The following is a 24549-nucleotide window of genomic DNA, read 5'->3' on the forward strand; positions in this document are numbered from 1 at the left end:
TTTATATTGACAAAAACATTTCTGTACACAACCAAAACAAACAGCAAATGCATCCAACAAATGTGTATAGTCACAAGCTTGATTTAGTCATTGCGTGCTATGAATGTGAGACCAAATACTTAACTTTAATACACATAAGTGCATTAGTCCCAATACTTTTGCTCCTCTAAAATGGGGGGACTATGTAAAAGAAAATTGCTGTAATTTCTAAATGGTTTACCCAATATGGATGAAAATGCCCTCAAATTAAAGCTGACATTCTGCACTTTGACTTCATCAAGCCTTGTTTGAGTTCAAGTCCACAATTTGAGTATAGAGCCAAAAGAATAAAAAATGCTTCACTGTCCAAAGAATTATGGAGGACACTGTAATTCATACCATAGGCATAATAGTACTGTAGAGCTCTTTTTACTTGCACACAATATATCTGGATCTCCCCGTCCTGCCTCTAGGGGTCCACAACCCAACACACCCCACCCAGCTTTAGGATCTTAGTGAAATATTCATTATTGGTTACAAGTGTGTTAGGCCAAGGCCAGAGTGACAACCAACAGTAAGGCAGACCCCCAGAACAGAGCAGCCCAGCATCTAGGGATAGCCTAAATAGGCATAGGCATCCCCCCTGACTTGGGCATGTTTTCAATACAGACTCCTTTTGCCGTATAGTATTACATAAAAGGCATCCATAATTTATAAATGTTGCACAGTATATCTTTAAACTCGTAATAAATCAAGTGATACATAACTTGACATTTCTGCCATCATTGTGACATTGTGGGAGGATTACCAACCTTCCAATTAAGGGCAATGGATGTCTTAGCCGTTATAAATGCTAGGTTACACCGTTTCTTCTGATAAGTCTCCAGTATCAATATTTCCAAACAACAACAAAAAAACAGGTAGAAAGGAGAATCTGTAGAAATGCCAGCCTTCACAAGAGCATAACATATGCAAATATGTCCCCCTTTGTGTTTTACATCTCCAGCAGTGGAATTACATTTCTCAGTGCATGATATTCAGTTTAACTGGCATATAGGATGTTCTATGGATGGTCTTAAACTGCAGTAGTTTATGTCTGAAATGATGTGAACATGACTGAGCATTCAAATATATCTGTATCCATTCATTATCCTCAATAGTCTCCCAGGTCTTCCTCACATTTATGTTTTACATATTTTGCGTCATCGGGAAAAGCCTCTATCAACCCTTGAAACAGATTGGAAATCAACTAAGCTTTGACAGCCTGCCTTAAAATATTGTGAACAAAAATAAACACAACATGCAACAATTTCAACAGTTTTAAAGAGTTACGGTTCATACGGAAATCAGTCCATGAAATTCATTAATTAGGCCATAACCTATGGATTTTACATGACTGAGCAGGGGAGCAGCCAAGGGAGGGCCTGGGAGGGCATAGACACACCCACTTTCTAGTCAGGCCCAACCACTGGGGAGCCAGGCCCAGCCAATCAGAATTTGTTTTTCCCAGACAAAAGGGCTTTATTACAGACAGAATTACTGCCTGTGTTTACGAATTTGGGGTTGTACCTGGTGGGTTCATTGACAATTTGTGAGAGATTGAGGGCATCAAGCTTAGATTGTAGGATGGCCAGGGTGTTAAGCATGTCCCAGTTTAGGTCACCTAGTAGCACTAGCTCTGAAGATAGATGGGTGGCAATCAGTTCACATATGGTGTCCAGGGCACAGCTGGGGGCAGAGGGTGGTCTATAGCAAGCGGCAACGGCGAGAGACTTGTTTCTGGAAAGGTGGATTTTTGAAAGTAGAAGCTCGGATTTTGGGTACAGACCTGGATCGTAAGACAGAACTCTGCAGGCAATCTCTGCAGTAGATTGCCACACCGTCCCCTTTGGCAGTTCTGTCTTGTCGGGAAATGTTATAGTTAGGGATGGAAATTTCAGGGTTTTTGGTGGTCTTCTTGAGCCAGGATTCATACACGGCTAGGACATCCGGGTTGGCAGACTGTGCTAGGGTCTGGGGGTCTGGGGCTAGGGTCTAGGGTCTGCTAGGGTCTGGGGCTCCATGCAAGATCTCACCTCGTGGGGCATCAATGATCATGAGGAAGGTGAGGGATCATCCCAGAACTACACAGCAGGACCTGGTAAATGACCTGAAGAGAGCTGGGACCACAGTCTCAAAGAAAACCATTAGTAACACACTACGCCGTCATGGATTAAAATCCTGCAGCGCACGCAAGGTCCCCCTGCTCAAGCCAGTGCATGTCCAGGCCCGTCTGAAGTTTGCCAATGACCATCTGGATGATCCAGAGGAGGAATGGGAGAAGGTCATGTGGTCTGATGAGACAAAAAAATAGAGCTTTTTGGTCTACACTCCACTCGCCGTGTTTGGAGGAAGAAGAAGGATGAGTACAACCCCAAGAACACCATCCCAACCATGAAGCATGGCGGTGGAAACATCATTCTTTGGGGATGCTTTTCTGCAAAGGAGACAGGACGACTGCACCGTATTGAGGGGAGGATGGGTGGGGCCATGTTTCGCGACATCTTGGCCAACAACCTCCTTCCCTCAGTAAGAGCACTGAAGATGGGTCGTGGCTGGGTCTTCCAGCATGACAACGACCCGAAACACACAGCCAGGGCAACTAAGGAGTGGCTCCGTAAGAAGCATCTCAAGGTCCTGGAGTGGCCTAGCCAGCAAATTAATTACTTAAAAATCATACAATGTGATTTTCTGGATTTTTGTTTTAGATTCCGTCTCTCACAGTTGAAGTGTACCTATGATAACAATTACAGACCTCTACATGCTTTGTAAGTAGGAAAACCTGCAAAATCATCAGTGTATCAAATACTTGTTCTCCCCACTGTAGTAGCTAGTTAGCTGGCTAGCATCTGTTGGGGTTCCGATTCAGGCGACGGTTCAGAAGACGGATCAGCAGGGCTCCGTATGGTGTGTATAGTGGCCAAAGAATTTGTCAGATTTGTGGATATAGATACTTTTGTACCTGTTTCCTCCATCTTCACAAATTCCTTTGCTGTTGTTCTTTGGATTGATTTACACTTTTCACACCAAAGTACGTTAATTTCTAGGAGACAGAACGCGTCTCATTCCTGAGCAGTATGACGGCTGCGTGGTCCCATGGTGTTTATACTTGCGTACTATTGTTTGTACAGATGAACGTGGTACCTTCAGCCGTTTGGAAATTGCTCCCAAGGCTGAACCAGCCTTGTGGAGGTCTACAATTTTTTTTCTGAGTTCTTGGCTGATTTCCTTTGATTTTCCCATGATGTCAAGCAAAGAGGCACTGACTTTGAAGGTAGGCCTTGAAATACATCCACAGGTACACTCCCAATTGACTCAAAGTATGTCAATTAGCCTATCAGAAGCTTCTAAAGCCATTACATTTCCTGGAATTTTCCAAGCTGTTTAAAGGCACAGTCAACTTAGTGTAAACTTCTGACCCACTGGAATAGTGATACAGTGAATTATAAGTGAAATAATCTGTCTGTAAACAATTGTTGGAAAAATTACTTGTGTCATGCAAAGTGGATGTCCTAACTGACTTGCCAAAACCATAGTTTATTAACAAGAAATTTGTGGAGTGGTTGAAAAACGAGTTTTAATTACTCCAACCTAAGTGTATGTAAACTTCCGACTTCAACTGTTAGCTCCGCATTGACATGAATGGTAACTGATGCAAGCAGTAGAATCAGATTTAAAAAGCAGGTAAAAAATACACTTTATGGAACAACAGGGACAGTGAAGACACACACAAAGGTACAGACACATGCATACGCACACATTGTGATATTGTTGTATGGTGGTTTTGAACATTTTGTGTTGTGGATATGTGGTGGTGTAGGGATGTTATATGATGTAGTGTTTTATCTTTAGCTCATTCAGTTACAAACATAGTTCACTGTTTTATCTGTTGTTTTACATGTAATGTGGGTGCTTTGGTGTGTTTGGACCCCAGGAAGAGTAGCTGCTGCCATTGGGATCCTTTGTCTTAAGTGTGGGACCATGCCTTCAAATGATCAAATCACCGACGAGAGTCGATGGACGCACCTGTGTGCCAATGTAATTAACATAATACACAAATCCCTATCGAAATCAGTCTGTTTAAGGTAGAGATATGTTTTTTTGCATTGGATGTGTGTCAATCTGCCTATGTTGGCCTTCCCCATCTGCCGTGGAAAGTGGCAAAGCTACAGTGTTGTTTGTCAGACCAGCAGACATCCCAAAAATCTTTCTTCTCATGAAAACGGATTGTCCGAAAATTAATATGACCAATCTAGGGAAAGAGGAGGCTCTGACGAACATAATAATAATAATAATATATATGCCATTTAGCAGACGCTTTTATCCAAAGCGACTTACAGTCATGTGTGCATACATTCTACGTATGGGTGGTCCCGGGAATCGAACCCACTACCCTGGCGTTACAAGCGCCATGCTCTACCAACTGAGCTACAGAAGGACCTGGATAGACTGTAAACTCTCCTTCCAGACTCACATTAAGCATCTCCAATCCAAAATTAAATCTAGAATTGACTTCCTATTTCGCAACAAAGCATCCTTCACTCATGCTGCCAAACATACCCTCATAAAACTGACTATCCTACCGATCCTTGACTTCGGCGATGTCATTGACCAAATAGCCTACTCAGCTAATTGGATGCAGTCTATCACAGTGCCATCTGTTTTGTCACCAAAGCCCCATATACTACTCACCACTGTGACCTGTATGCTCTCGTTGGCTGGCCCTCGCTTCATATTTGTCGCCAAACCCACTGGCTCCAGGTCATCTACAAGTCTTTGCTAGGTAAAACCCAGCCTTATCTCAGCTCACTGGTCATCATAGCAACACCTACCCGTAGCACGCGCTCCAGCAGGTATATTTCACTGGTCATCCACAAATCCAACACTTTCTTTGGCCTCTTTTCCTTTCAGTTCTCTGCTGCCATTGACTGGAACAAACTGCAAAAATCACCGAAGCTGGAAACTAATGTCTCTCGCCTCAACTTTAGGCATCAGCCGTCAGAGCAGCTTACCGATCACTGTACCTGTACACAGCCCATCTGTAAATATCACACCCAACTACCTCATCCCCATATTGTTATTTATTGTTTTGCTCTTTTGCATCCCAGTATCTCTACTTGCACATCATCATCTGCACATCTATCACTCCAGTGTTAGTGCTAAATTGTAATTATTTCGCCTCCATGGCCTATAAAGATTAAATAAAATATATTTTAAAAAAGTGGTAGGTCACACAAACTAACAGAATGGGAACGCTGAGTGCTGAAGCGTGTAAAAATCGGTTGGAAAACTCAAGACAGTTCCAAACTGCCTCTGGAAGCAACGTCGGCACAAGAACTGTTTGTCGGGAGCTTCATGAAATGTGTTTCCATAGCCAAGGAGCCGCACATAAGCCTAAGATCACCATGCCCAATATCAAGCGTCGGCTGGAGTGGTGGAAAGCACACCACCTTTGGACTCTGGAGCAGTGGAAATGCGTTCTCTGGAGTGATGAATCACTCGTCACCACAAACAAATCGGGATTTAGCGGATGCCAGGAAAACGCTACCTGCCCCAATACGTAATGCCAACTGTAATATCTGGTGGAATAGGAATAATGGTTAAGGGCTGTTTTTCAGGGTTCGTGCTAGGCCCCTGAGTTCCAGTGAAGGGCAATCTTAATGCTACAGCATACAATGACATTCTAGACAATTATGTACATCCAATATTGTGGCAAGTTTGGGGAAGGTCCTTTCCTGTTTCTGCATGACAATGCCCCAATGCTCAAAGCGAGGTCCATACCGAAATGGTTTGTCGAGATCGGGAATTTGAATTGGAACGCAGACTACGAGCCAGGCCCAACATTGACCTCACTAATGCTCTTGTGGCTGAATGGAAGCAAATCCCCGCAGCAATGTTCCAACATTTAGTGGAAAGCCTTCCAAGAAGAGTGGAGGCTGTTATAGCAGCAAAGGTGCGATCAACTCCATATTAATGACCATGATTTTGGAATGAGATGTTCGATGAGCAGGTGTCCACATTCTTTTAGCCATATAGTGTATGACAAGGGTCTAAGCTAGGTGATTAATAGATATTACATTCTCAAAGTTTTCCTGTGGAATGGCTACACTTACTCAAAGCATATATTCACTAATGAAAAACATTGACCAATATTTTGCTGACACCAGTAACTCTATTCCTTGAGTAGTAAGTACTATGCTATTACTGTAGCCTACATATCAACCAGTAGCTATTGACACATAAAACATGGATTTCAGTGTGCGTTAGTTGTCATTTAAATTTAGTAATATCTCAAATCAAAGTTGTGCAGGTGTTTCAACAGGTGCAGCAAAATGCTTATGTTACTAGCTCCAACAGTGCAGTAGAATGTCTAGCAAATTCAACACAAATACACAAATATTAAAAAATGTAAACAACAAATCAAGAAATGACAGAATGAGTCCAATTAACAATCCAGGGGTAGACAGAGTGAGCAGCGTCAAAATCCAGAATAAAAATATAGACACTGACAGTATATAATTTGGAAGGAAAATTGTATGTTCAGTAGTAGCCATAATATAAATATAGACACCGACAGTATATAATTTGGAAGGTATATTGTATATTAGGATGAGCTATTTCTAGAATACAGTATATACATACACAGGGAGTAAACAACAGTATATTAACAGAAAATGAGGTGACTATATATACATGGGGCATAAGGTGCAGGGCAGAGTACCGTGCAGGTAGCCAGCAAGTTTCATTTAATTTCATTACAGTACAACGGTTTGATTTGTTTGATCGTAGCTAGCTACATAGCTAGCTACATAGCCGTCTTTGTTTCAAAGATAATTGTGTAGTCTAGAGCGATTTTCTAGGTTAGCTAGCCAGCTATTGTCGTTCTTTTAACGCAACGTAACGTAAACAACACTGCTAGCTAGCCAGCTAGCCCCCGAATAGTAGCACTGTAGAAACTATTACACTCAACGGAACGACTTGATTAGTGTAGTGTCAACAACGCAGCTACTGCCAGCTAGTCTACTTCAGCAGTACTGTATCATTTTAATCATTTTAGTCAATAAGATTCTTGCTACGTAAGCTTAACTTTCTGAACATTCGAGACGTGTAGTCCACTTGTCATTCCAATCTCCTTGCATTAGCGTAGCCTCTTCTGTAGCCTGTCAACTATGTGTCTGTCTATCCCTGTTCTCTCCTCTCTGCACAGACCATACAAACGCTCCACACTGCGTGGCCGCGACCACCCTAATCTGGTGGTCCCAGCGCGTACGACCCACGTGGAGTTCCAGGTCTCCGGTAGCCTCTGGAACTGCCGATCTGTGGCCAACAAGGCAGAGTTCATCTCAGCCTATGCCTCCCTCCAGTCCCTCGACTTCTTGGCACTGACGGAAACATGGATCACCACAGATAACACTGCTACTCCTACTGCTCTCTCCTCGTCCGCCCACGTGTTCTCGCACACCCCGAGAGCTTCTGGTCAGCGGGGTGGTGGCACCGGGATCCTCATCTCTCCCAAGTGGTCTTTCTCTCTTTCTCCCCTTACCCATCTGTCTATCGCCTCCTTTGAATTCCATGCTGTCACAGTTACCAGCCCTTTCAAGCTTAACATCCTTATCATTTATCGCCCTCCAGGTTCCCTTGGAGAGTTCATCAATGAGCTTGATGCCTTGATAAGCTCATTTCCTGAGGACGGCTCACCTCTCACAGTTCTGGGCGACTTTAACCTCCCCACGTCTACCTTTGACTCATTCCTCTCTGCCTCCTTCTTTCCACTCCTCTCCTCTTTTGACCTCACCCTCTCACCTTCCCCCTACTCACAAGGCAGGCAATACGCTTGACCTCATCTTTACTAGATGCTGTTCTTCCACTAACCTCATTGCAACTCCCCTCCAAGTCTCCGACCACTACCTTGTATCCTTTTCCCTCTCGCTCTCATCCAACACTTCCCACGCTGCCCCTACTCGGATGGTATCGCGCCGTCCCAACCTTCGCTCTCTCTCCCCCCGCTACTCTCTCCTCTTCCATCCTATCATCTCTTCCCTCTGCTCAAACCTTCTCCAACCTATCTCCTGATTCTGCCTCCTCAACCCTCCTCTCCTACCTTTCTGCATCCTTTGACTCTCTATGTCCCCTATCCTCCAGGCCGGCTCGGTCCTCCCCTCCCGCTCCGTGGCTCGACGACTCATTGCGAGCTCACAGAACAGTGCTCCGGGCAGCCGAGCGGAAATGGAGGAAAACTCGCCTCCCTGCGGACCTGGCATCCTTTCACTCCCTCCTCTCTACATTTTCCTCCTCTGTCTCTGCTGCTAAAGCCACTTTCTACCATTCTAAATTCCAAGCATCTGCCTCTAACCCTAGGAAGCTCTTTGCCACCTTCTCCTCCCTCCTGAATCCTCCTCCCCCCTCCTCCCTCTCTGCAGATGACTTCGTCAACCATTTTGAAAAGAAGGTCGACGACATCCGATCCTCGTTTGCTAAGTCAAACGACACCGCTGGTTCTGCTCACACTGCCCTACCCTATGCTCTGACCTCTTTCTCCCTCTCTCCAGATGAAATCTCGCGTCTTGTGACGGCCGGCCGCCCAACAACCTGCCCGCTTGACCCTATCCCCTCCTCTCTTCTCCAGACCATTTCCGGAGACCTTCTCCCTTACCTCACCTCGCTCATCAACTCATCCCTGACCGCTGGCTACGTCCCTTCCGTCTTCAAGAGAGCGAGAGTTGCACCCCTTCTGAAAAAACCTACACTCGATCCCTCCGATGTCAACAACTACAGACCAGTATCCCTTCTCTCTTTTCTCTCCAAAACTCTTGAGCGTGCCGTCCTTGGCCAGCTCTACCGCTATCTCTCTCAGAATGACCTTCTTGATCCAAATCAGTCAGGTTTCAAGACTAGTCATTCAACTGAGACTGCTCTTCTCTGTATCACGGAGGCGCTCCGCACTGCTAAAGCTAACTCTCTCTCCTCTGCTCTCATCCTTCTAGACCTATCGGCTGCCTTCGATACTGTGAACCATCAGATCCTCCTCTCCACCCTCTCTGACTTGGGCATCTCCGGCGCAGCCCACGCTTGGATTGCGTCCTACCTGACAGGTCGCTCCTACCAGGTGGCGTGGCGAGAATCTGTCTCCTCACCACGCGCTCTCACCACTGGTGTCCCCCAGGGCTCTGTTCTAGGCCCTCTCTTATTCTCGCTATACACCAAGTCACTTGGCTCTGTCATAACCTCACATGGTCTCTCCTATCATTGCTATGCAGACGACACACAATTAATCTTCTCCTTTCCCCTTCTGATGACCAGGTGGCGAATCGCATCTCTGCATGTCTGGCAGACATATCAGTGTGGATGACGGATCACCACCTCAAGCTGAACCTCAGCAAGACGGAGCTCCTCTTCCTCCCGGGGAAGGACTGCCCGTTCCATGATCTCGCCATCACGGTTGACAACTCCATTGTGTCCTCCTCCCAGAGCGCTAAGAACCTTGGCGTGATCCTGGACAACACCCTGTCGTTCTCAACTAACATCAAGGCGGTGTCCCGTTCCTGTAGGTTCATGCTCTACAACATCCGCAGAGTACGACCCTGCCTCACACAGGAAGCGGCGCAGGTCCTAATCCAGGCACTTGTCATCTCCCGTCTTGATTACTGCAACTCGCTGTTGGCTGGGCTCCCTGCCTGTGCCATTAAACCCCTACAACTCATCCAGAACGCCGCAGCCCGTCTGGTGTTCAACCTTCCCAAGTTCTCTCACGTCACCCCGCTCCTCCGCTCTCTCCACTGGCTTCCAGTTGAAGCTCGCATCCGCTACAAGACCATGGTGCTTGCCTGCGGAGCTGTGAGGGGAACGGCACCTCAGTACCTCCAGGCTCTGATCAGGCCCTACACCCAAACAAGGGCACTGCGTTCATCCACCTCTGGCCTGCTCGCCTCCCTACCACTGAGGAAGTACAGTTCCCGCTCAGCCCAGTCAAAACTGTTCGCTGCTCTGGCCCCCAATGGTGGAACAAACTCCCTCACGACGCCAGGACAGCGGAGTCAATCACCACCTTCCGGAGACACCTGAAACCCCACCTCTTCAAGGAATACCTAGGATAGGGTAAGTAATCCTTCTCACCCCCCTAAAAAGATTTAGATGCACTATTGTAAAGTGGCTGTTCCACTGGATGTCATAAGGTGAATGCACCAATTTGTAAGTCGCTCTGGATAAGAGCGTCTGCTAAATGACTTAATTGTAAATGTAAATGATGGCTGTTCAACAGTCTGATGGCCTGGAGATAGAAGCCGTTTTTAAATCTGGAACAGCTGATGTAATAAGGGAATAGGCTATGCTGATAAAAGCATTGAAATTGGGCACACAATTGCCCCACAATAATATCTGCAAACTATTAATTGTGAATGTGGCTCTTAAAATATAACATTATTGACAATAGCTTCCAGACTGTCATTGTACACAAGGGGTGGGTAGCATACAGTCGTTATTGTCCATTATCTGAAGCAACGCGTCGTTCAAAGTGATGTTGACTGGTATTTAAAAGAACACAATTTTTCGAGAAAAATCTTCATTCTGTCGAATTAATGAGTGGCAGAATACAATATCGATACTACTTACTGGTGTTAATGCTGGTGTTCTCCGTTTTGCCTCATGGAACTCGTCGCCAACTTGTGTTTGTAGTGTCCAAACCGTTTAGGCTACAAACTGATATGACCCAACTGTAGAAAGGGGAGATAAGTTTTGTTCTACGACCCCCACAAGTTTCACAGGACTTGTCTGAAGGTAACCCGGTACCGGTTAAAAACATTTATGGAAGTAGTTTTGTGCCTGCAAAAAAGGGTTAAATATGTGTACAAAAAAATCATATCTCCTAGATATAGGACAGACACTTTAAACCTTAAGATGAAAGAGAAGGGATCTTGGTTGCCGTCACAGCTCAAAAGGGTATGTTAAATTAAATAGGGATGCGTGTTGTTCTTTGAAATACGGTACTGTTTATTAGATTACGCAAAGTGGTGTAAAGTACTTAAGGAAAAATACTTTAAAGTACTACTTAAGTAGTTTTTTGGGGTATCTACATTCCTTGAGAAAATATTGTACTTTTTACTCCATACATTTTCCTTGGCATCCAAAAGTACTCGTTACATTTTGAATGCTTAGCATGACAGGAAAATAGTCAAATGTATGCACTTATCAAGAGAACATCCCTGGTCATCCCTACGGTCTCTAATCTGCCGGACTCACTAAACACACTGTGCCCGCGGCTTTCAGTAAATAAATAAAACAAGAAAATGGTGCCATCTGGTTTGCTTAATATAAGGAATTTGAAATTATTTATACTTGTACTTTTGATACTTAATATATTTTAAACCAAATACTTGTATACTTTTACTTAAGTATAATTTTACTGGGTGATGTTTACTTGAGTCATTTTCTATTAAGGTATCTTTACTTTTACTCAAATAGGATTGTTGGGTACTTTTTCCACCACTGATTACACATCATATCTCCTATGAGTATCTTTCAAACTGAGGACAGACTTGTTTAGAAAGAACAGTGTGATAGTAAGTAGAGGTCAACTGATTAATCAGAATGACCGATTAATTAGGGCCGATTTCAAGTTTTCATAATAATCGGAAATCAGTATTTTTGGACACCGATTTGGGCGATTTAATTTTTTTAAACTAGGCAAGTCATTTCTTGATCCTACCCATCCCAGATCCGGGATCGTGAATACACCCTCAGGCTCATTACCATAACGCAACGTTAACGATTTCTAAAAATCGCAAATGAAATTAAATAAATATGCCTGCTCTCAAGCTTAGCCTTTTCTTAACAACACTGTCGTCTCATATTTTCAAAATATGCTTTTGAACCATAGAAAATCAAGCATTTGTGTAAGAGTATTGATAGCTAGCATAGCATTTAGCATAGCATTTAGCACGCAACATTTTCACAAAAACCAGAAACGCAATCAAATAAAACTATTTACCTTTGAAGAACTTCGAATGTTTTCAATGAGGAGACTCTCAGTTACATAGCAGATGTCCAGTTTTTCCTGAAAGATTAGTGTAGGACAAATCGCTCCGATTTGTACATCACATTTGGCTACCGAAACGAACCGAAAATTCAGTCACCAAAACGTCGAAACTTTTTTTCAAATTAACTCCATAATATCGACCGAAACATGGCAAACGTTGTTTAGAATCAATCCTCAAGGTGTTTTTCACAAATCTCTTCATTGATATGCCGTTCGTGGAAGCCTGCTTCCGTCTCAGAATCCCATGGAAAAATACCAGCAGCTGAGTTTTGCGCAACAATTTTCACGCAGGACACCGTGCGGACACTTGGCAAATGTAGTCTCTTATGGTCAATCTTCCAACGATATGCCTACAAATACATCACAAAGTACTAGTAGATACCTTGGGGAAACGATAGATAGGGCAGGCTCATTCCTGTCGCATTCACAGCCATATAAGGAGATAATGAAAAACAGAGCCTCAGAAATCCTGGTCATTTCCTGGTTGCAGTTTCATCTTGGTTTTGCCTGAAGCTTCTGTTCTAGGGCACTCACAGATAATATCTTTGCAGTTCTGGAAACGTCAGAGTGTTTTCTTTCCAAAGCTATCAATTATATGCATAGTCAAGCATCTTTTTGTGACAAAATATTGCGCTTAAAACGGGCACGTCTTTTTATCCAATAATGACACAGCGCCCCCATAGGATGAACTGGTTAGAACACATTCTTTTTTTCAATGACGGCCTAGGAACGGTTAACTGCCGTGTTCAGGGGCAGAATGACAGATTTTTACCTTGTCAGCTCGGGGATTCAATCTTGCAACCTTACAGTTAACTTGTCCAACGCTCTAACCACCTGATTACATTGCACTCCACGAGGAGACTGCCTGTTACGCAAATGCAGTAAGAAGCCAAGGTAAGTTGCGAGCTAGCATTAAACTTATCTTATAAAAAACAATCAATCAATCATAATCACTAGTTAACTACATATGGTTGATGACATTACTAGTTTATCTAGCATGTCCAGCGTTGCATATAACCGATGCGGTACGTATTTGCAAAAAATGACTGTCTTGCTCCAATGTGTACCTAACCATAAACATCAATGCCTTTCTTAAAATCAATACACAGAAGTATATATTTTTAAACCTGCATATTTAGCTAAAAGAAATCCAGGTTAGCAGGCAATATTAACCAGGTGAAATTGTGTCACTTCTCTTGCGTTCATTGCACGCAGAGTCAGTGTATATGCAAAAGTTTGGGCCGCCTAATTTGCCAGAATTTTACGTAATTATGACAAAACATTGAAGGTTGTGCAATGTAACAGGAATATTTAGATTTATGGATGCCACCAGTTGGATAAAGTACAGAGAGTTTTGCCAGCAGCTCGTCGCTGTGCTTCAAGAATTGAGCTGTTTATGACTTCAAGCCTATCAACTCCCGAGATTAGGCTGGTGTAACCAATGTGAAATGGCTAGCTAGTTAGCGGGGTGCGCGCTATTAGTGTTTCAAATGTCACTCGCTCTGAGACTTGGAGTGGTTGTTCCCCTTGCTCTGCGGCTTTTGTGGAGCGATGGGTAACGCTGCTTCGATGGTGGCTGTTGTCGTTGTGTTCCTGGTTTGAGCCCAGGTAGGGGTGAGGAGAGGGACGGAAGCTATACTGTTACACTGGCAATACTAAAGTGCCTATAAAAACATTCAATAGTCAAAGGTATACGAAATACAAATTGTATAGAGAGAAATTGTCCTATAATTCCTATAATAACTACAACCTAAAACTTCTTACCTGGGAATATTGAAGACTCATGTTAAAAGGAACCACCAGCTTTCATATGTTCTCATGTTCTGAGCAAGGAAATTAAACGTTAGCTTTCTTACATGGCACATATTGCACTTTTACTTTCTTCTCCAACACTTTGTTTTTGCATTATTTAAACCAAATTGAACATGTTTCATTATTTATTTGAGGCAAAATTGATTTAGATGTATTATATTATGTTAAAATAAGTGTTCATTCAGTATTGTTGTAATTGTCATTATTACAAATAAAAAAACATTCATTTAAATTTTTTAAATGTACATTTTAAATCGTCTGATTAATCGGCATCGGCTTTTTTGGTCCTCCAATAATCGGTATCGGTATCAGCGTTGAAAAATCATAATCAGTCAACCTCTAATAGTAAGAATAGAGTAGAAAATAATAGAATGACTTTATTCCATCTCCATCACCTCCAGTAAGGTAAATATTAAACTGTCCTTGTTTTAGCCTAGGTTTACTGTCTCTCTGAAAACAGGTATTTACACAAGCCTGTTTCAAATGACAAGTTACCAAAGGGTTAATGAGGGGTATGTGGTTAATTACCCTCTTATCCCAAGACACTTCACACGATAACTATAATATATACAACCAGAATATAACCATTCTAAAGAATGGTTCCCAGAAATCCCCTGTGTACATCTCAAGCCACACTGCTACGAATTCTTCCCGTTGTGGACACTCTTATGTCTGGTAAGGTTAGTCAGGAAAGAGAAGCTCTTGTAACAGTTTGCACTTGAAGGGCCTCTCCTTGGTGTGAAATGTCTGATGCTCCTTCAAATAGTTTGCCCTAGTGAAGCACTTCCCACACGTGGGAAAGGAGTAGGACTTGTCGGCGTCCGTCCTAACACTCGGCCACTCATGTTGTGACCCAATGACACCAGATGAGGTAGGAGCAGGACCCACCACCCTCAGGTGGTGAGTCTTTGAGATCCATCCTTGATCTCTAGCCATTGTTTGGGTGTTGTCGGGATTGTTATAGGTTAGGTACCTCTTGTGATAAATGCCCATCCTGACCCGGTCTGTATTCGTGGGGTAACCATGACCAGGTAAGCTAGACCCAGGTCCAGGCTGTCTATGAACCCAGTCACCAGGCTTTAGACGAGACCCTGAAGGAGAAGACAGACTTGCTGATATACTACCACCAGGGGCGTCTCCCACCGCTCTCTGTGAAGGCTAAAGCCCAGGTTGACCTGCTCTGTTCATCATGGATACTGTGGTGTTTGTATCATAGGAACAGGAGGATCTATCTCTATCAGCCCCAGGCCCTGCTTCATCCCTGCACTGAGACTGTGAAGAGAAGGGTCTGGGCTGCAGACTGGATCCCTGACTGGAGCCTCTGTCTCTCTGATGACCACCAGGACTGAGGTTGTTCAGTCCACCTGTCCACTGGTTGTCTTCTGTGTGGTGGTGGAGTCTCTGTCCCTCTGGGTTGGGTCCTGGTTCTTACTCAAGAAGGAACCATGACTGCTCTTGATCCAGTGTCCTGATCTGGGGCAAGGTTTGGTGACCTGTCACCTCAGAGATCCAGTCTCTCCTACCAGCAAAACCGGATATCAGCAGGTCCTCATGGACCGCAGACTGTAAAAACAAATTGAACAGAAGAGCATTTAAAAGTTTATATATATTAAAATAAAACAAACTATTTGCTGTACACACAGAAACATGACATGATATTATAAAATGTTTACCACAGTCAAGCTCATCCCTAACACTGTGATTCAAGTACCTAACAATATTTTCTATTTTTTTTGTAGTTTTACCCCTTCTCCCCAATTTCGTAGTATCCAATTGGTAGTTACAGTCTTGTCTCATCGCTGCAAGTCCCGTACGGACTCGGGGGAGATGAAGGTCGAGAGCCGTGCGTCCTCCGAAAGTCAACCCAACCAAGCCGCACTGCTTCTCGACACAATGCCCGCTTAACCCGGAAACTAGCCACACCAATGTGTCGGAGGAAACACCGTACACCTGGCGACTGTGTCATCGTCCATGCGCCCGGCCCGCCACAGGAGTCGCTAGAGAGCGATGGGACAAGGACAATACGGCCGGCCACACCCTCCCCTAACCGGAAATACGCTGGGCCAAATGGGTCTCCCTGTCTCGGCCGGCTGCAACACAGCCTGCGCCACTCTGGAGCCCCTCCAGCCCAGCGTTGAGGACACTTTCCCATCCACTGACCTCCACCAAGTCGCCTCTGGTTGTGACCTGCTCAGTGATGTTGTCCCCTGGGCCCTTGGCTGCATCCGTCTGAGTCTGGGAATCCAAGATGGTCGCCCAGTCTCCTCTATTAGCATCTAGCCAACCACCTGCAGGAAGAGGTTACAAAATAGACTTTACAAACATGGTAGAGAAAACTCTACATATGGAGTTGTTTCAGTCAATTACCTGGTGAAGTTCATATATTATAATGTGTGTTTTTGTATGTAAACACAAGTTGTATTGATTTCATTTTATGAATGAAGACAAAACAACAGCCAAGAGTATCACTACTCCCATTGAAGATGTATTACTGTATGTAGGCTATATGTATTTCTCCCTTACCTTGTTCCCCCATCTTTAGTCCACTCAGCAGATCAATGCTCTCTGGTCTGTCTTCTATTGTCTCCTTTGACCAGCAGCAGATCAGGCTTTCCATCCTCCATGTCTACTGACTGTAAGAGATATAGAGTAAGATGATGTTAGATCAAGAAATCTGATATGAGCACCCTGCTATGGAGCACATTCTGATTGGGTAATGAGGGATTGCTATGAGTACTATGCAAACATGTTAGTTGATCTGATTGACACTTGACACTCTTTAATGGTTTGATAATTTAAAAGCATGGTCCCACACTTAAGACAAAATATATCAAGACCTGCACCCGTATCCACGAAGAGTCTCAGAGTAAAAGTGCTGATCGAGGATCAGGTCCTCACCTGTCTATATAGTCTTATTCATTATGATCTAAAATGCAAAACTAATCCAAGATCAGCACTCCTACTCAGAGGCTTTGTGGATACGGGCCCTAATACCACAGTAGTTTACATTGGGCTCACCTCAGTGAGACTGTGTGTGGTCCTGTGCTGCTCAGCTGGTTCCTCTGTGGGTTCAGGGGGAGGTGTAGACTGGTTGTCCTCCATGACCATGGCCCCCTCAGGGTTACCCACACCCTCCTCCTTCACCAGCAGCAACTCTGGACCCTCCTCCTCTTGGAAGAGACAGGTGATACAGATCACACAGACATACACTCCCTCAGTGTTTACCCATCCCCACTACATTTGATTCCTATACTGTAGTTACTGATTGACTTAATCGTTGTTAAAGCCATCATGGTGGACATGATTGATTTTATTTGTCAGTAAAATATGGTTTATAATTATATAAACTCAGCAAAAATAGAAACATCCTCACTGTCAACTGCGTTTATTTTCAGCAAACTTAAAATGGGTAAATATTTGTATGAACATAAGATTCAACAAAATCAAAAGTAACAGTCATTATCTGGTGTGGCCACCAGCTGCATTAAGTACTTGTTAGTTGGATTTATCTGTTAATTGAATGATTAGAATATTCCACCCTGAAACAAATAATTGTATGGAATTGATTAGAATGTATAAAATGATAATCAATAAATGTGTGGTTCTAGTCAGAATGAGGGTAAAAACAATATAGCTAATGTTAATGTCTTTATGGTATTTTAAACAGACTGTCTGAGCAAAATCCGGCGCCGACCTGACTAGAGATTTGGGAGAGAATGGGGAGTACGTCTCAAGGTCAAGGTCTCCCTAATCTCTGTCGGCTGGGTAGTGAGACAGTATGTGCGTAGGATACCTTCTGTTTGTATGTATGTGCGTAGGATATCTACTGTTTGTGTGGAAGTATGTTGTCAGCTATAAAATAGATGTCTTTGTATTCTTGACTTTAGAACGTTCCCGTGAATAAACCTTTTTGACTATTTTAGCTGGGCCTCCATCTGTTTCATTCGACCTGTATCTTACAAATTCTAGGTCGCAGACTGAGTAGTATAATTGAATTGGGTTATGAATGAACATTAAGAACATAATTCTCTTGACAGTACTGCAGTGCATCTCCTCCTCATGGACTGAACCAGATTTGCCCATTCTTGCTGTGAGATGTTACCCCACTCTTCCACCAAGGCACTTGCATGCTCCCGGACATTTCTGGTGGGAATGGCCTTAGCCCTCACACTCCAATCCAACAGGTCCCAGATGTTCATTAATTGTTTATGGTTCATTGAACAAGCATGGGAAACAGTGTTTAAACCCTTTGTAATGAAGATCTGTGAAGTTACTTGGATTTTTACACATTATCTTTAAAAGACAGGGTCCTGAAAAAGGGACGTTTCTTTTTTTGTTGAGTTTATATATACATACACGCAGTACAAAGATGTTTTTTAACGGAAATATCACATTTACATACAGTAAGTATTCAACTAAGTACTGAGTCTTTACTCAGTACTTAGTTGAAGCACCTTTGGCAGCAATTACAGCCTTGAGTCTTCTTGGGTATGACGCTACAAGCTTGGCACACCTGTATTTGGGGAGTTTGTCCCATTCTTCTTTGCAGATCCTCTCAAGCTCTGTCAGGTTGGATGGAGAGTGTCGCTGCACAGCTATTTTTAGGTCTCTCTAGAGATGTTTGTCCGGGCCACTCAAGGACATTCAGAGACTTGTCCCGAAGCCACTCCTGCGTTATCTTGGCTGTGTGCTTAGGGTTGTTGTCCTGTTGGAAGGTGAACCTTCGCCCCAGTCTGAGGCCCTGAGCGCTCTGGAACAGGTTTTCATCAAGGATCTATCTGTACTTTGCTCCGTTCATCTTTCCCTCGATCCTGACTAGTCTCCCAGTCCCTGCCGCTGAAAAACATCCCCACAGCATGATGGTGCTACCACCATGCTTCACCGTTGGGATGGTGCCAGGTTTCCTCCAGACGTGACGGTTGGCATTCAGGCCAAATAGTTAAATCTTGGTTTCATCAGACCAGAGAATCTTGTTTCTCATGGTCTGAGAGTCCTTAGGTGCCTTTTGGCAAACTCCAAGCGGGCTGTCATGTGCCTGTTTTACTGAGGAGCGGCTTCCGTCTGGCCACTCTACCATAAAGGTCTGATTGGCAGAGATGGTTGTCCTTCTGAAAGAATCTCATCTCCACAGAAGAACTCTGGAGCTCTGTTAGAGTGACCACCGGGTTCTTGGTCACCTCCCTGACCAAGGCCCTTCTTCCCTGATTGCTCAGTTTGGCCGGGCAGCCAGCTCTAGGGAGAGTCTTGCTGGTTCCAAACTTTATCTATGAAAGAATGATGGAGGCCACTGTGTTTTTGGGGAATTTCAATGGTTGGTTTCCATGGCCCAGTAGCCGCACACAAGCCTAAGATCACCATTGGCAATGCCAAGTGTCGGCTGGAGTGGTGTAAAGCTTGCCACCATTGGAATCTGGAGCAGCGGAACCATGTTCTCTGGAGTGATGAATCACGCTTCACCATCTGGCAGTCCGATGGACGAATCTGGGTTTGGTGGATGCCAGGAGAACACTACCTGCACCAATGTATAGTGCCAACTGTAAAGTTTGGTGGAGGAGGAATAATGGTTTGGCCTAGGCCCTTTGGTCCAGTGAAGGGAAATATTAACGCTACAGAATTCAATGACATTCTAGACAATTCTGTGCTTCCAGCTTTTGTTTGGATAGGGCCCTTTCCTGTTTCAGCATGACAATGCCCCAGTGCACAAAGCAAGGCCCATACAGAAATGGTTTGTTGAAATCGGTGTGGAAGAACTTGACTGGCCTGCTCAGAGCCCTGACCTCAACCCCATTGAACACATGTGGGATGAATTGGAATGCCGACTGCAAGCCAGGCCTAATCGCCCAAAATTGGTGCACGACCTCACTATTGCTCATGGCTGAATGGAAGCAAGTCCCCGCAGCAATGTTCAAACATTTAGTGGAAAGCCTTCTCAGAATAGTGGAAGCTGTTATAGCTGCAAAGGGAAGACCAACTCCATATTAATGCCCATGATTGTGAAATGAGATGTTTGACGAGCAGGTGTCCACATACCTTTGGTCATGCAGTGTAAGTCTCAACTAAAAATCTGCATGATGAACTACACTGTACAAAAATATAAAAGCAATATATAAAGTGTTGGTCCTCTGTCATGAGCTGTAATTAAGCATCACAGAAATGTTCTATATGCACAAAAGCTTATTTCCCTCAAATGTTGAGCACAAATGTGTTTACATCCCTGTTAGTGAGCATTTCTCCTTTGATAAGATAATCCATCCACCTGACAGGTGTGGCATTTCAAGAAGCTGATTAAACAGCATGATCATTACATAAGTGCACCTTGTGCTGGTGACAAAAGGATACTAAAATGTGCAGTTGTCACACAACACAATGCCACAAAGGCTGCACGTTTTGTAGGAGCATACAATTGGCTTGCTGACTGCAGGAATGTTCACCAGAGCTGTTGCCAGAGAAATGAATGTTCCTTTCTCTACCATAAGCCGCAGCCAACATTGCTTTAGAGAATTTGGCAGTTTGTCCAACTGTCCTCACAACCGAAGACCACGTGCCCAGGACCTCCAAATCTGGTTTATTCACCTGCGGCATCATCCAGCCAATGAAAATTTGGGTTTGCACAACCAAAGAATTTCTGCACAAACTGTCTCAGTGAACCTCATCTGCGTGCTCGTCATCCTCACCAGGGTCTTGACTGCAGTTCGACGTTGTAACCAACTTCAGTGGGCAAATGCTCACCTTCGATGGCCACTGGCACGCTTCACGGATGAATCCCGGTTTCAACTGTAATGGGCAGATGGCAGACAGCATGTATGGCGTAGTGTGGGTGAGCGGTTTACTGAGGTCAACGTTATGAACAGAGTGCCCCCTGGTGCCGGTGGGGTTATGGTATGGGCAGGCAAAGCTACAGACAACAAACACAATTGCAATGTGAATGCACAAAGATACTGTGACGAGATCCTGAGGCCCATTGTCATACCATTCATCCACCGCCATCACCTCATGTTTCATGTCGCAAGGATCTGTACACGATTCCTGGAAGCTGAAAATGTCCCAGTTCTTCCATGGCCAGCATACTCACCAGATGTGTCACCCATTGGGCATATATGTTTGGGATGCTCTGGGTCGACGTGTACGACAGCGTATTCCAATTCCCGCCAATACCCAGCAACTTCGCACAGCCATTGAAGAGGAGTGGGTCCACAGGCCACAATCAACAGCCTGATCAACTCTGAGAAGGAGATGTTTTGCGCTGCATGAGGCAAATGGTGGTCACACCCGATACTGGCGGGTTCTGATCCACGCAGCTAACCTTTTTTTAAGGTATCTGATGCATATCTGTATTCCCAGTCATGTGAAATCCATATTTTATCGCCTCATTTATTTATTTAAATTGACAATATTAACTGTAACTCTGTAAAAATGTTGAAATTGTTGCACGTTGCATTTATATTTCTATTCAATTGCTATTTTCATTAAAAGTGTCTTGGGGAACAAAATTAAGTAGTTGAATGGAAGTAATGAAAAAGGCATTTCTGAACATCGTATAGCCTACACACTACAAACACAACATGTAACTGTCGTTTTATGTCTAGATGCAAAAATATGCATTTACATAGATTTCACCTGCTTTTTCTAACTAAACAAACTGGCATTTAATACATGGGTCCACTCAGTCATCGTGTCTAGAATGCAGGAAAATACAGGTCAGTTCAAGAGGATGCTATGTTAAAATGTAGTTATTTTTATCTTATGTCATTATAAATCACATACAATTATTATATTATCTGAACAATAGTATAGCCTTAATTAATATGCTTGAAATGGACAGTGGTGATGAAATACGAATGCAATAATAGGTGTTGGATAAATGACCAGCTCTTGACACGCATCATTAATTCACTCTGAATCAAATTTATTTGATTTAATTCTTCATTAGTGTAACCACAATCTTCCGTTGAAATGACAGATGCACTCACAATTGGACACACCAACAGTAGGGACATCTTATTGATCAAATATATGAAATGTGGATTTGGGCTAATTTACCATCTGATGAAAAGTAAACTCCAAATGCATTAGCTAGAATGCTAATACAATATGCTGCTGGTTAATGTAACAGTTAACCCCTGTAAGTCTATACTGTTGTTGGGGGAGGGTTCAAAGCTGACATATGGAATTGTTTTAAGATGGTCATACTATGAATAATTTAGCTATTTGATCCTGAATTTTGACACCCCTTTAAGTATCAAAAACATATACTCCTACTCTTATGGGTAAAAATAAAAGCTATGCATGAAGCCTCTTTCGTAATAAAATCCCACATACTCAACAGATACTTAGGAGTCCTCATGAGCTGTCCTAACCAGTTAACCCCTGTCCTAACCAGTTAACCCCTTTATTATGCTAATTTAATTAGCGTAATAAAATGGATGAAACATTTCAGATAAAAGCAGAGTCTATTTAAATATAAAAATGTGGAACTTGAAATTGAATGTCATGGTCAATACACCTGCGTTTTCAGAATGCAACATGTTTTTTTGCTGCTATTGTGAACTCCATGGTTTAATTTGAATAATCTGCTAAATCTTTGATGCGATTTTTGATAGCTTTTATGTCAAAGTGATTAGAGGGACACTAGAGCGCTGAGTACCAGGCCATTAGCAACTTGATAGCCATAAGCAAGTTTGATAACCTACTAACACTCATCAGCACCATTCATTTACAGAGCACAATTTTGGAGTAGCCTAGCTACCGTGACTCAATGGTCATGTGGAATTTGACTGCAATCCGCCAGTGTGGCGTGAATAAGGACACAGTAACAGCCCTATGTACAGGCGTTACAACCTCTCTCCCGTGTTGACATTCAGGTGCATATTCAGATGGTGCTGGTGGGAGAACCTCTTCTCACACTGGGGGCAGCTGTAGAATTTCTCTCTTTTTGTGGACCCTCTGGTGCCTCTTCAGGTTGCAAGCCTGGGCGAAGCGCATGTGACACTGGGTACAGCTGTAGGGTTTCTCCCCTGTGTGGACCCTCTGGTGAATCTCAACCTTCTGGGGGCTGCTGAAGCCTTTGTTACAGAACATGCAGAGGAACCGTTTCTCTTTACTATTGCCTGATGTGGCTCTCCCTCTTCGAGACTGGGATCTAGCACTGTCGTTTGAGTTCAATACCTGATCGAAAAGGACATGGGCGTGTGAATCAGAAGGTGCCATAGTCGTGGACACTGAGTCGCGATCCCTAAGCGTGTGTAAAGGGGAGTGGGTTGTGAAGTTTGTATTTGTCTCTAAGCTTTCCCTGTAATCCCAGAAGTCACTGGTGTTGACCTGCGAGTGTCCTTCTCCTAAATTAGACTCTGCATTCCATGTCAGAGGAACTTCACCCTCCACTTTCACCTCATCTACAACCAGACCCTCCCCTTTCTTATCTAGGCACCCTTCAGAGTATACACTACTACTGTACTGGTTCCAGTCTCCTCTCATTGGATTAGTCTGTGCATCTAAACCCACAGGCATGACACCAGGTATCATCTCTGTCTCCGTAGCGTATGAACAGGACGGATCATTGCCAGTCAGTAACGAGTCACCTAAATCCCGATGGGACAGAACCGTCCTCGGGCTCGGTTTACTATAAAGTAAATACTCTGAGCGGGGAGCAGGAGGATAGCCCAGTTGCCTCAGCCCCGTTATAGTCTCTGTCTTGAGGATGGCGTTCGGCGTTCCACTGACCTCCGTGATGCTGTGTCTGGTCCTGGGCAGTGCTGGGGTGGTGGTGGGGTCTTCTGTGGCTACAGGGTGCGCTCCAGCTGCTCCAGTCTGGATGTCTCTGCTGTGCCGTGGGTCCTCTCCTTCAGACCTCTCCTGCTTCACCCCAAGACCTGCAGCCTCTGCATCTGTAGACTGACACAAGAAGAGATGAGGTTATTACCGGCACAAGAGTTGAATTGGATAACAATGTTGTTGGGAAGTCTAACAAGTTCCACTATGGCAGATACAGTGGGGCAAAACATTATTTAGTCAGCCACCAATTGTTCAAGTTCTCCCACTTAAAAAGATGAGGCCTGTAATTTTCATCATAGGTACACTTCAACTATGACAGAAACAAAATCCAGAAAATCACATTGTAGGATTTTTAATGAATTTATTTGCAAATTATGGTGGAAAATAAGTATTTGGTCACCTACAAACAAGCAAGATTTCTGGCTCTCACAGATCTGTAACTTCTTCTTTAAGAGACTCCTCTGTCCTTCACTCGTTACCTGTATTAATGGCACCTGTTTGAACTAGTTATCAGTATAAAAGAAACCTGTCCACAACCTCAAACAGTCACACTCCAAACTCCACTATGGCCAAGACCAAAGAGCTGTCAAAGGACACCAGAAACAAAATTGTAGACCTGCACCAGGCTGGGAAGACTGAATCTGCAATAGGTAAGCAGCTTGGTTTGAAGAAATCATCTGTGGGAGCAATTATTAGGACATGGAAGACATACAAGACCACTGATAATCTCCCGCGATCTGGGGCTCCACGCAAGATCTCACCCCGTGGGGTCAAAATGATCACAAGAACGGTGAGCAAAAATCCCAGAACCATACGGGGGGACCTAGTGAATGACCTGCAGAGAGCTGGGACCAAAGTAACAAAGCCTACCATCAGTAACACACTACGCCGCCAGAGACTCAAATCCTGCAGTGCCA

General features: G+C 43.9%; 2 protein-coding genes across 3 annotated transcripts in view; one reads left to right on the top strand and one right to left on the bottom strand.

Annotated features, from left to right (window-relative positions):
- The window catches only part of LOC118395564 (neurotrophin receptor-interacting factor homolog), a 238501-nt gene that overhangs the window by 210276 nt on the left and 3676 nt on the right, over nt 1-24549 (bottom strand). For both annotated transcript variants that reach the window (XR_008066155.1, XM_052465094.1), the window contains exons 3-4: nt 23582-23752; nt 16880-17029 (exon numbers count right to left, since the gene is read on the bottom strand). Coding sequence is in view for 1 of the 2 variants with exons in the window: in XM_052465094.1 (XP_052321054.1) it covers nt 16880-17029; nt 23582-23752 (321 nt within the window). In the remaining variant the exon portion in view is untranslated. The remainder of the gene's footprint in view (nt 1-16879; nt 17030-23581; nt 23753-24549) is intronic.
- Nucleotides 1-24549, top strand: part of LOC118395624 (uncharacterized) — a 180880-nt gene that overhangs the window by 77341 nt on the left and 78990 nt on the right. The window lies entirely within an intron of this gene.

This window comes from Oncorhynchus keta, chromosome 16, assembly GCF_023373465.1.
Source record: "Oncorhynchus keta strain PuntledgeMale-10-30-2019 chromosome 16, Oket_V2, whole genome shotgun sequence".
Classification (NCBI taxonomy): domain Eukaryota; kingdom Metazoa; phylum Chordata; class Actinopteri; order Salmoniformes; family Salmonidae; genus Oncorhynchus; species Oncorhynchus keta.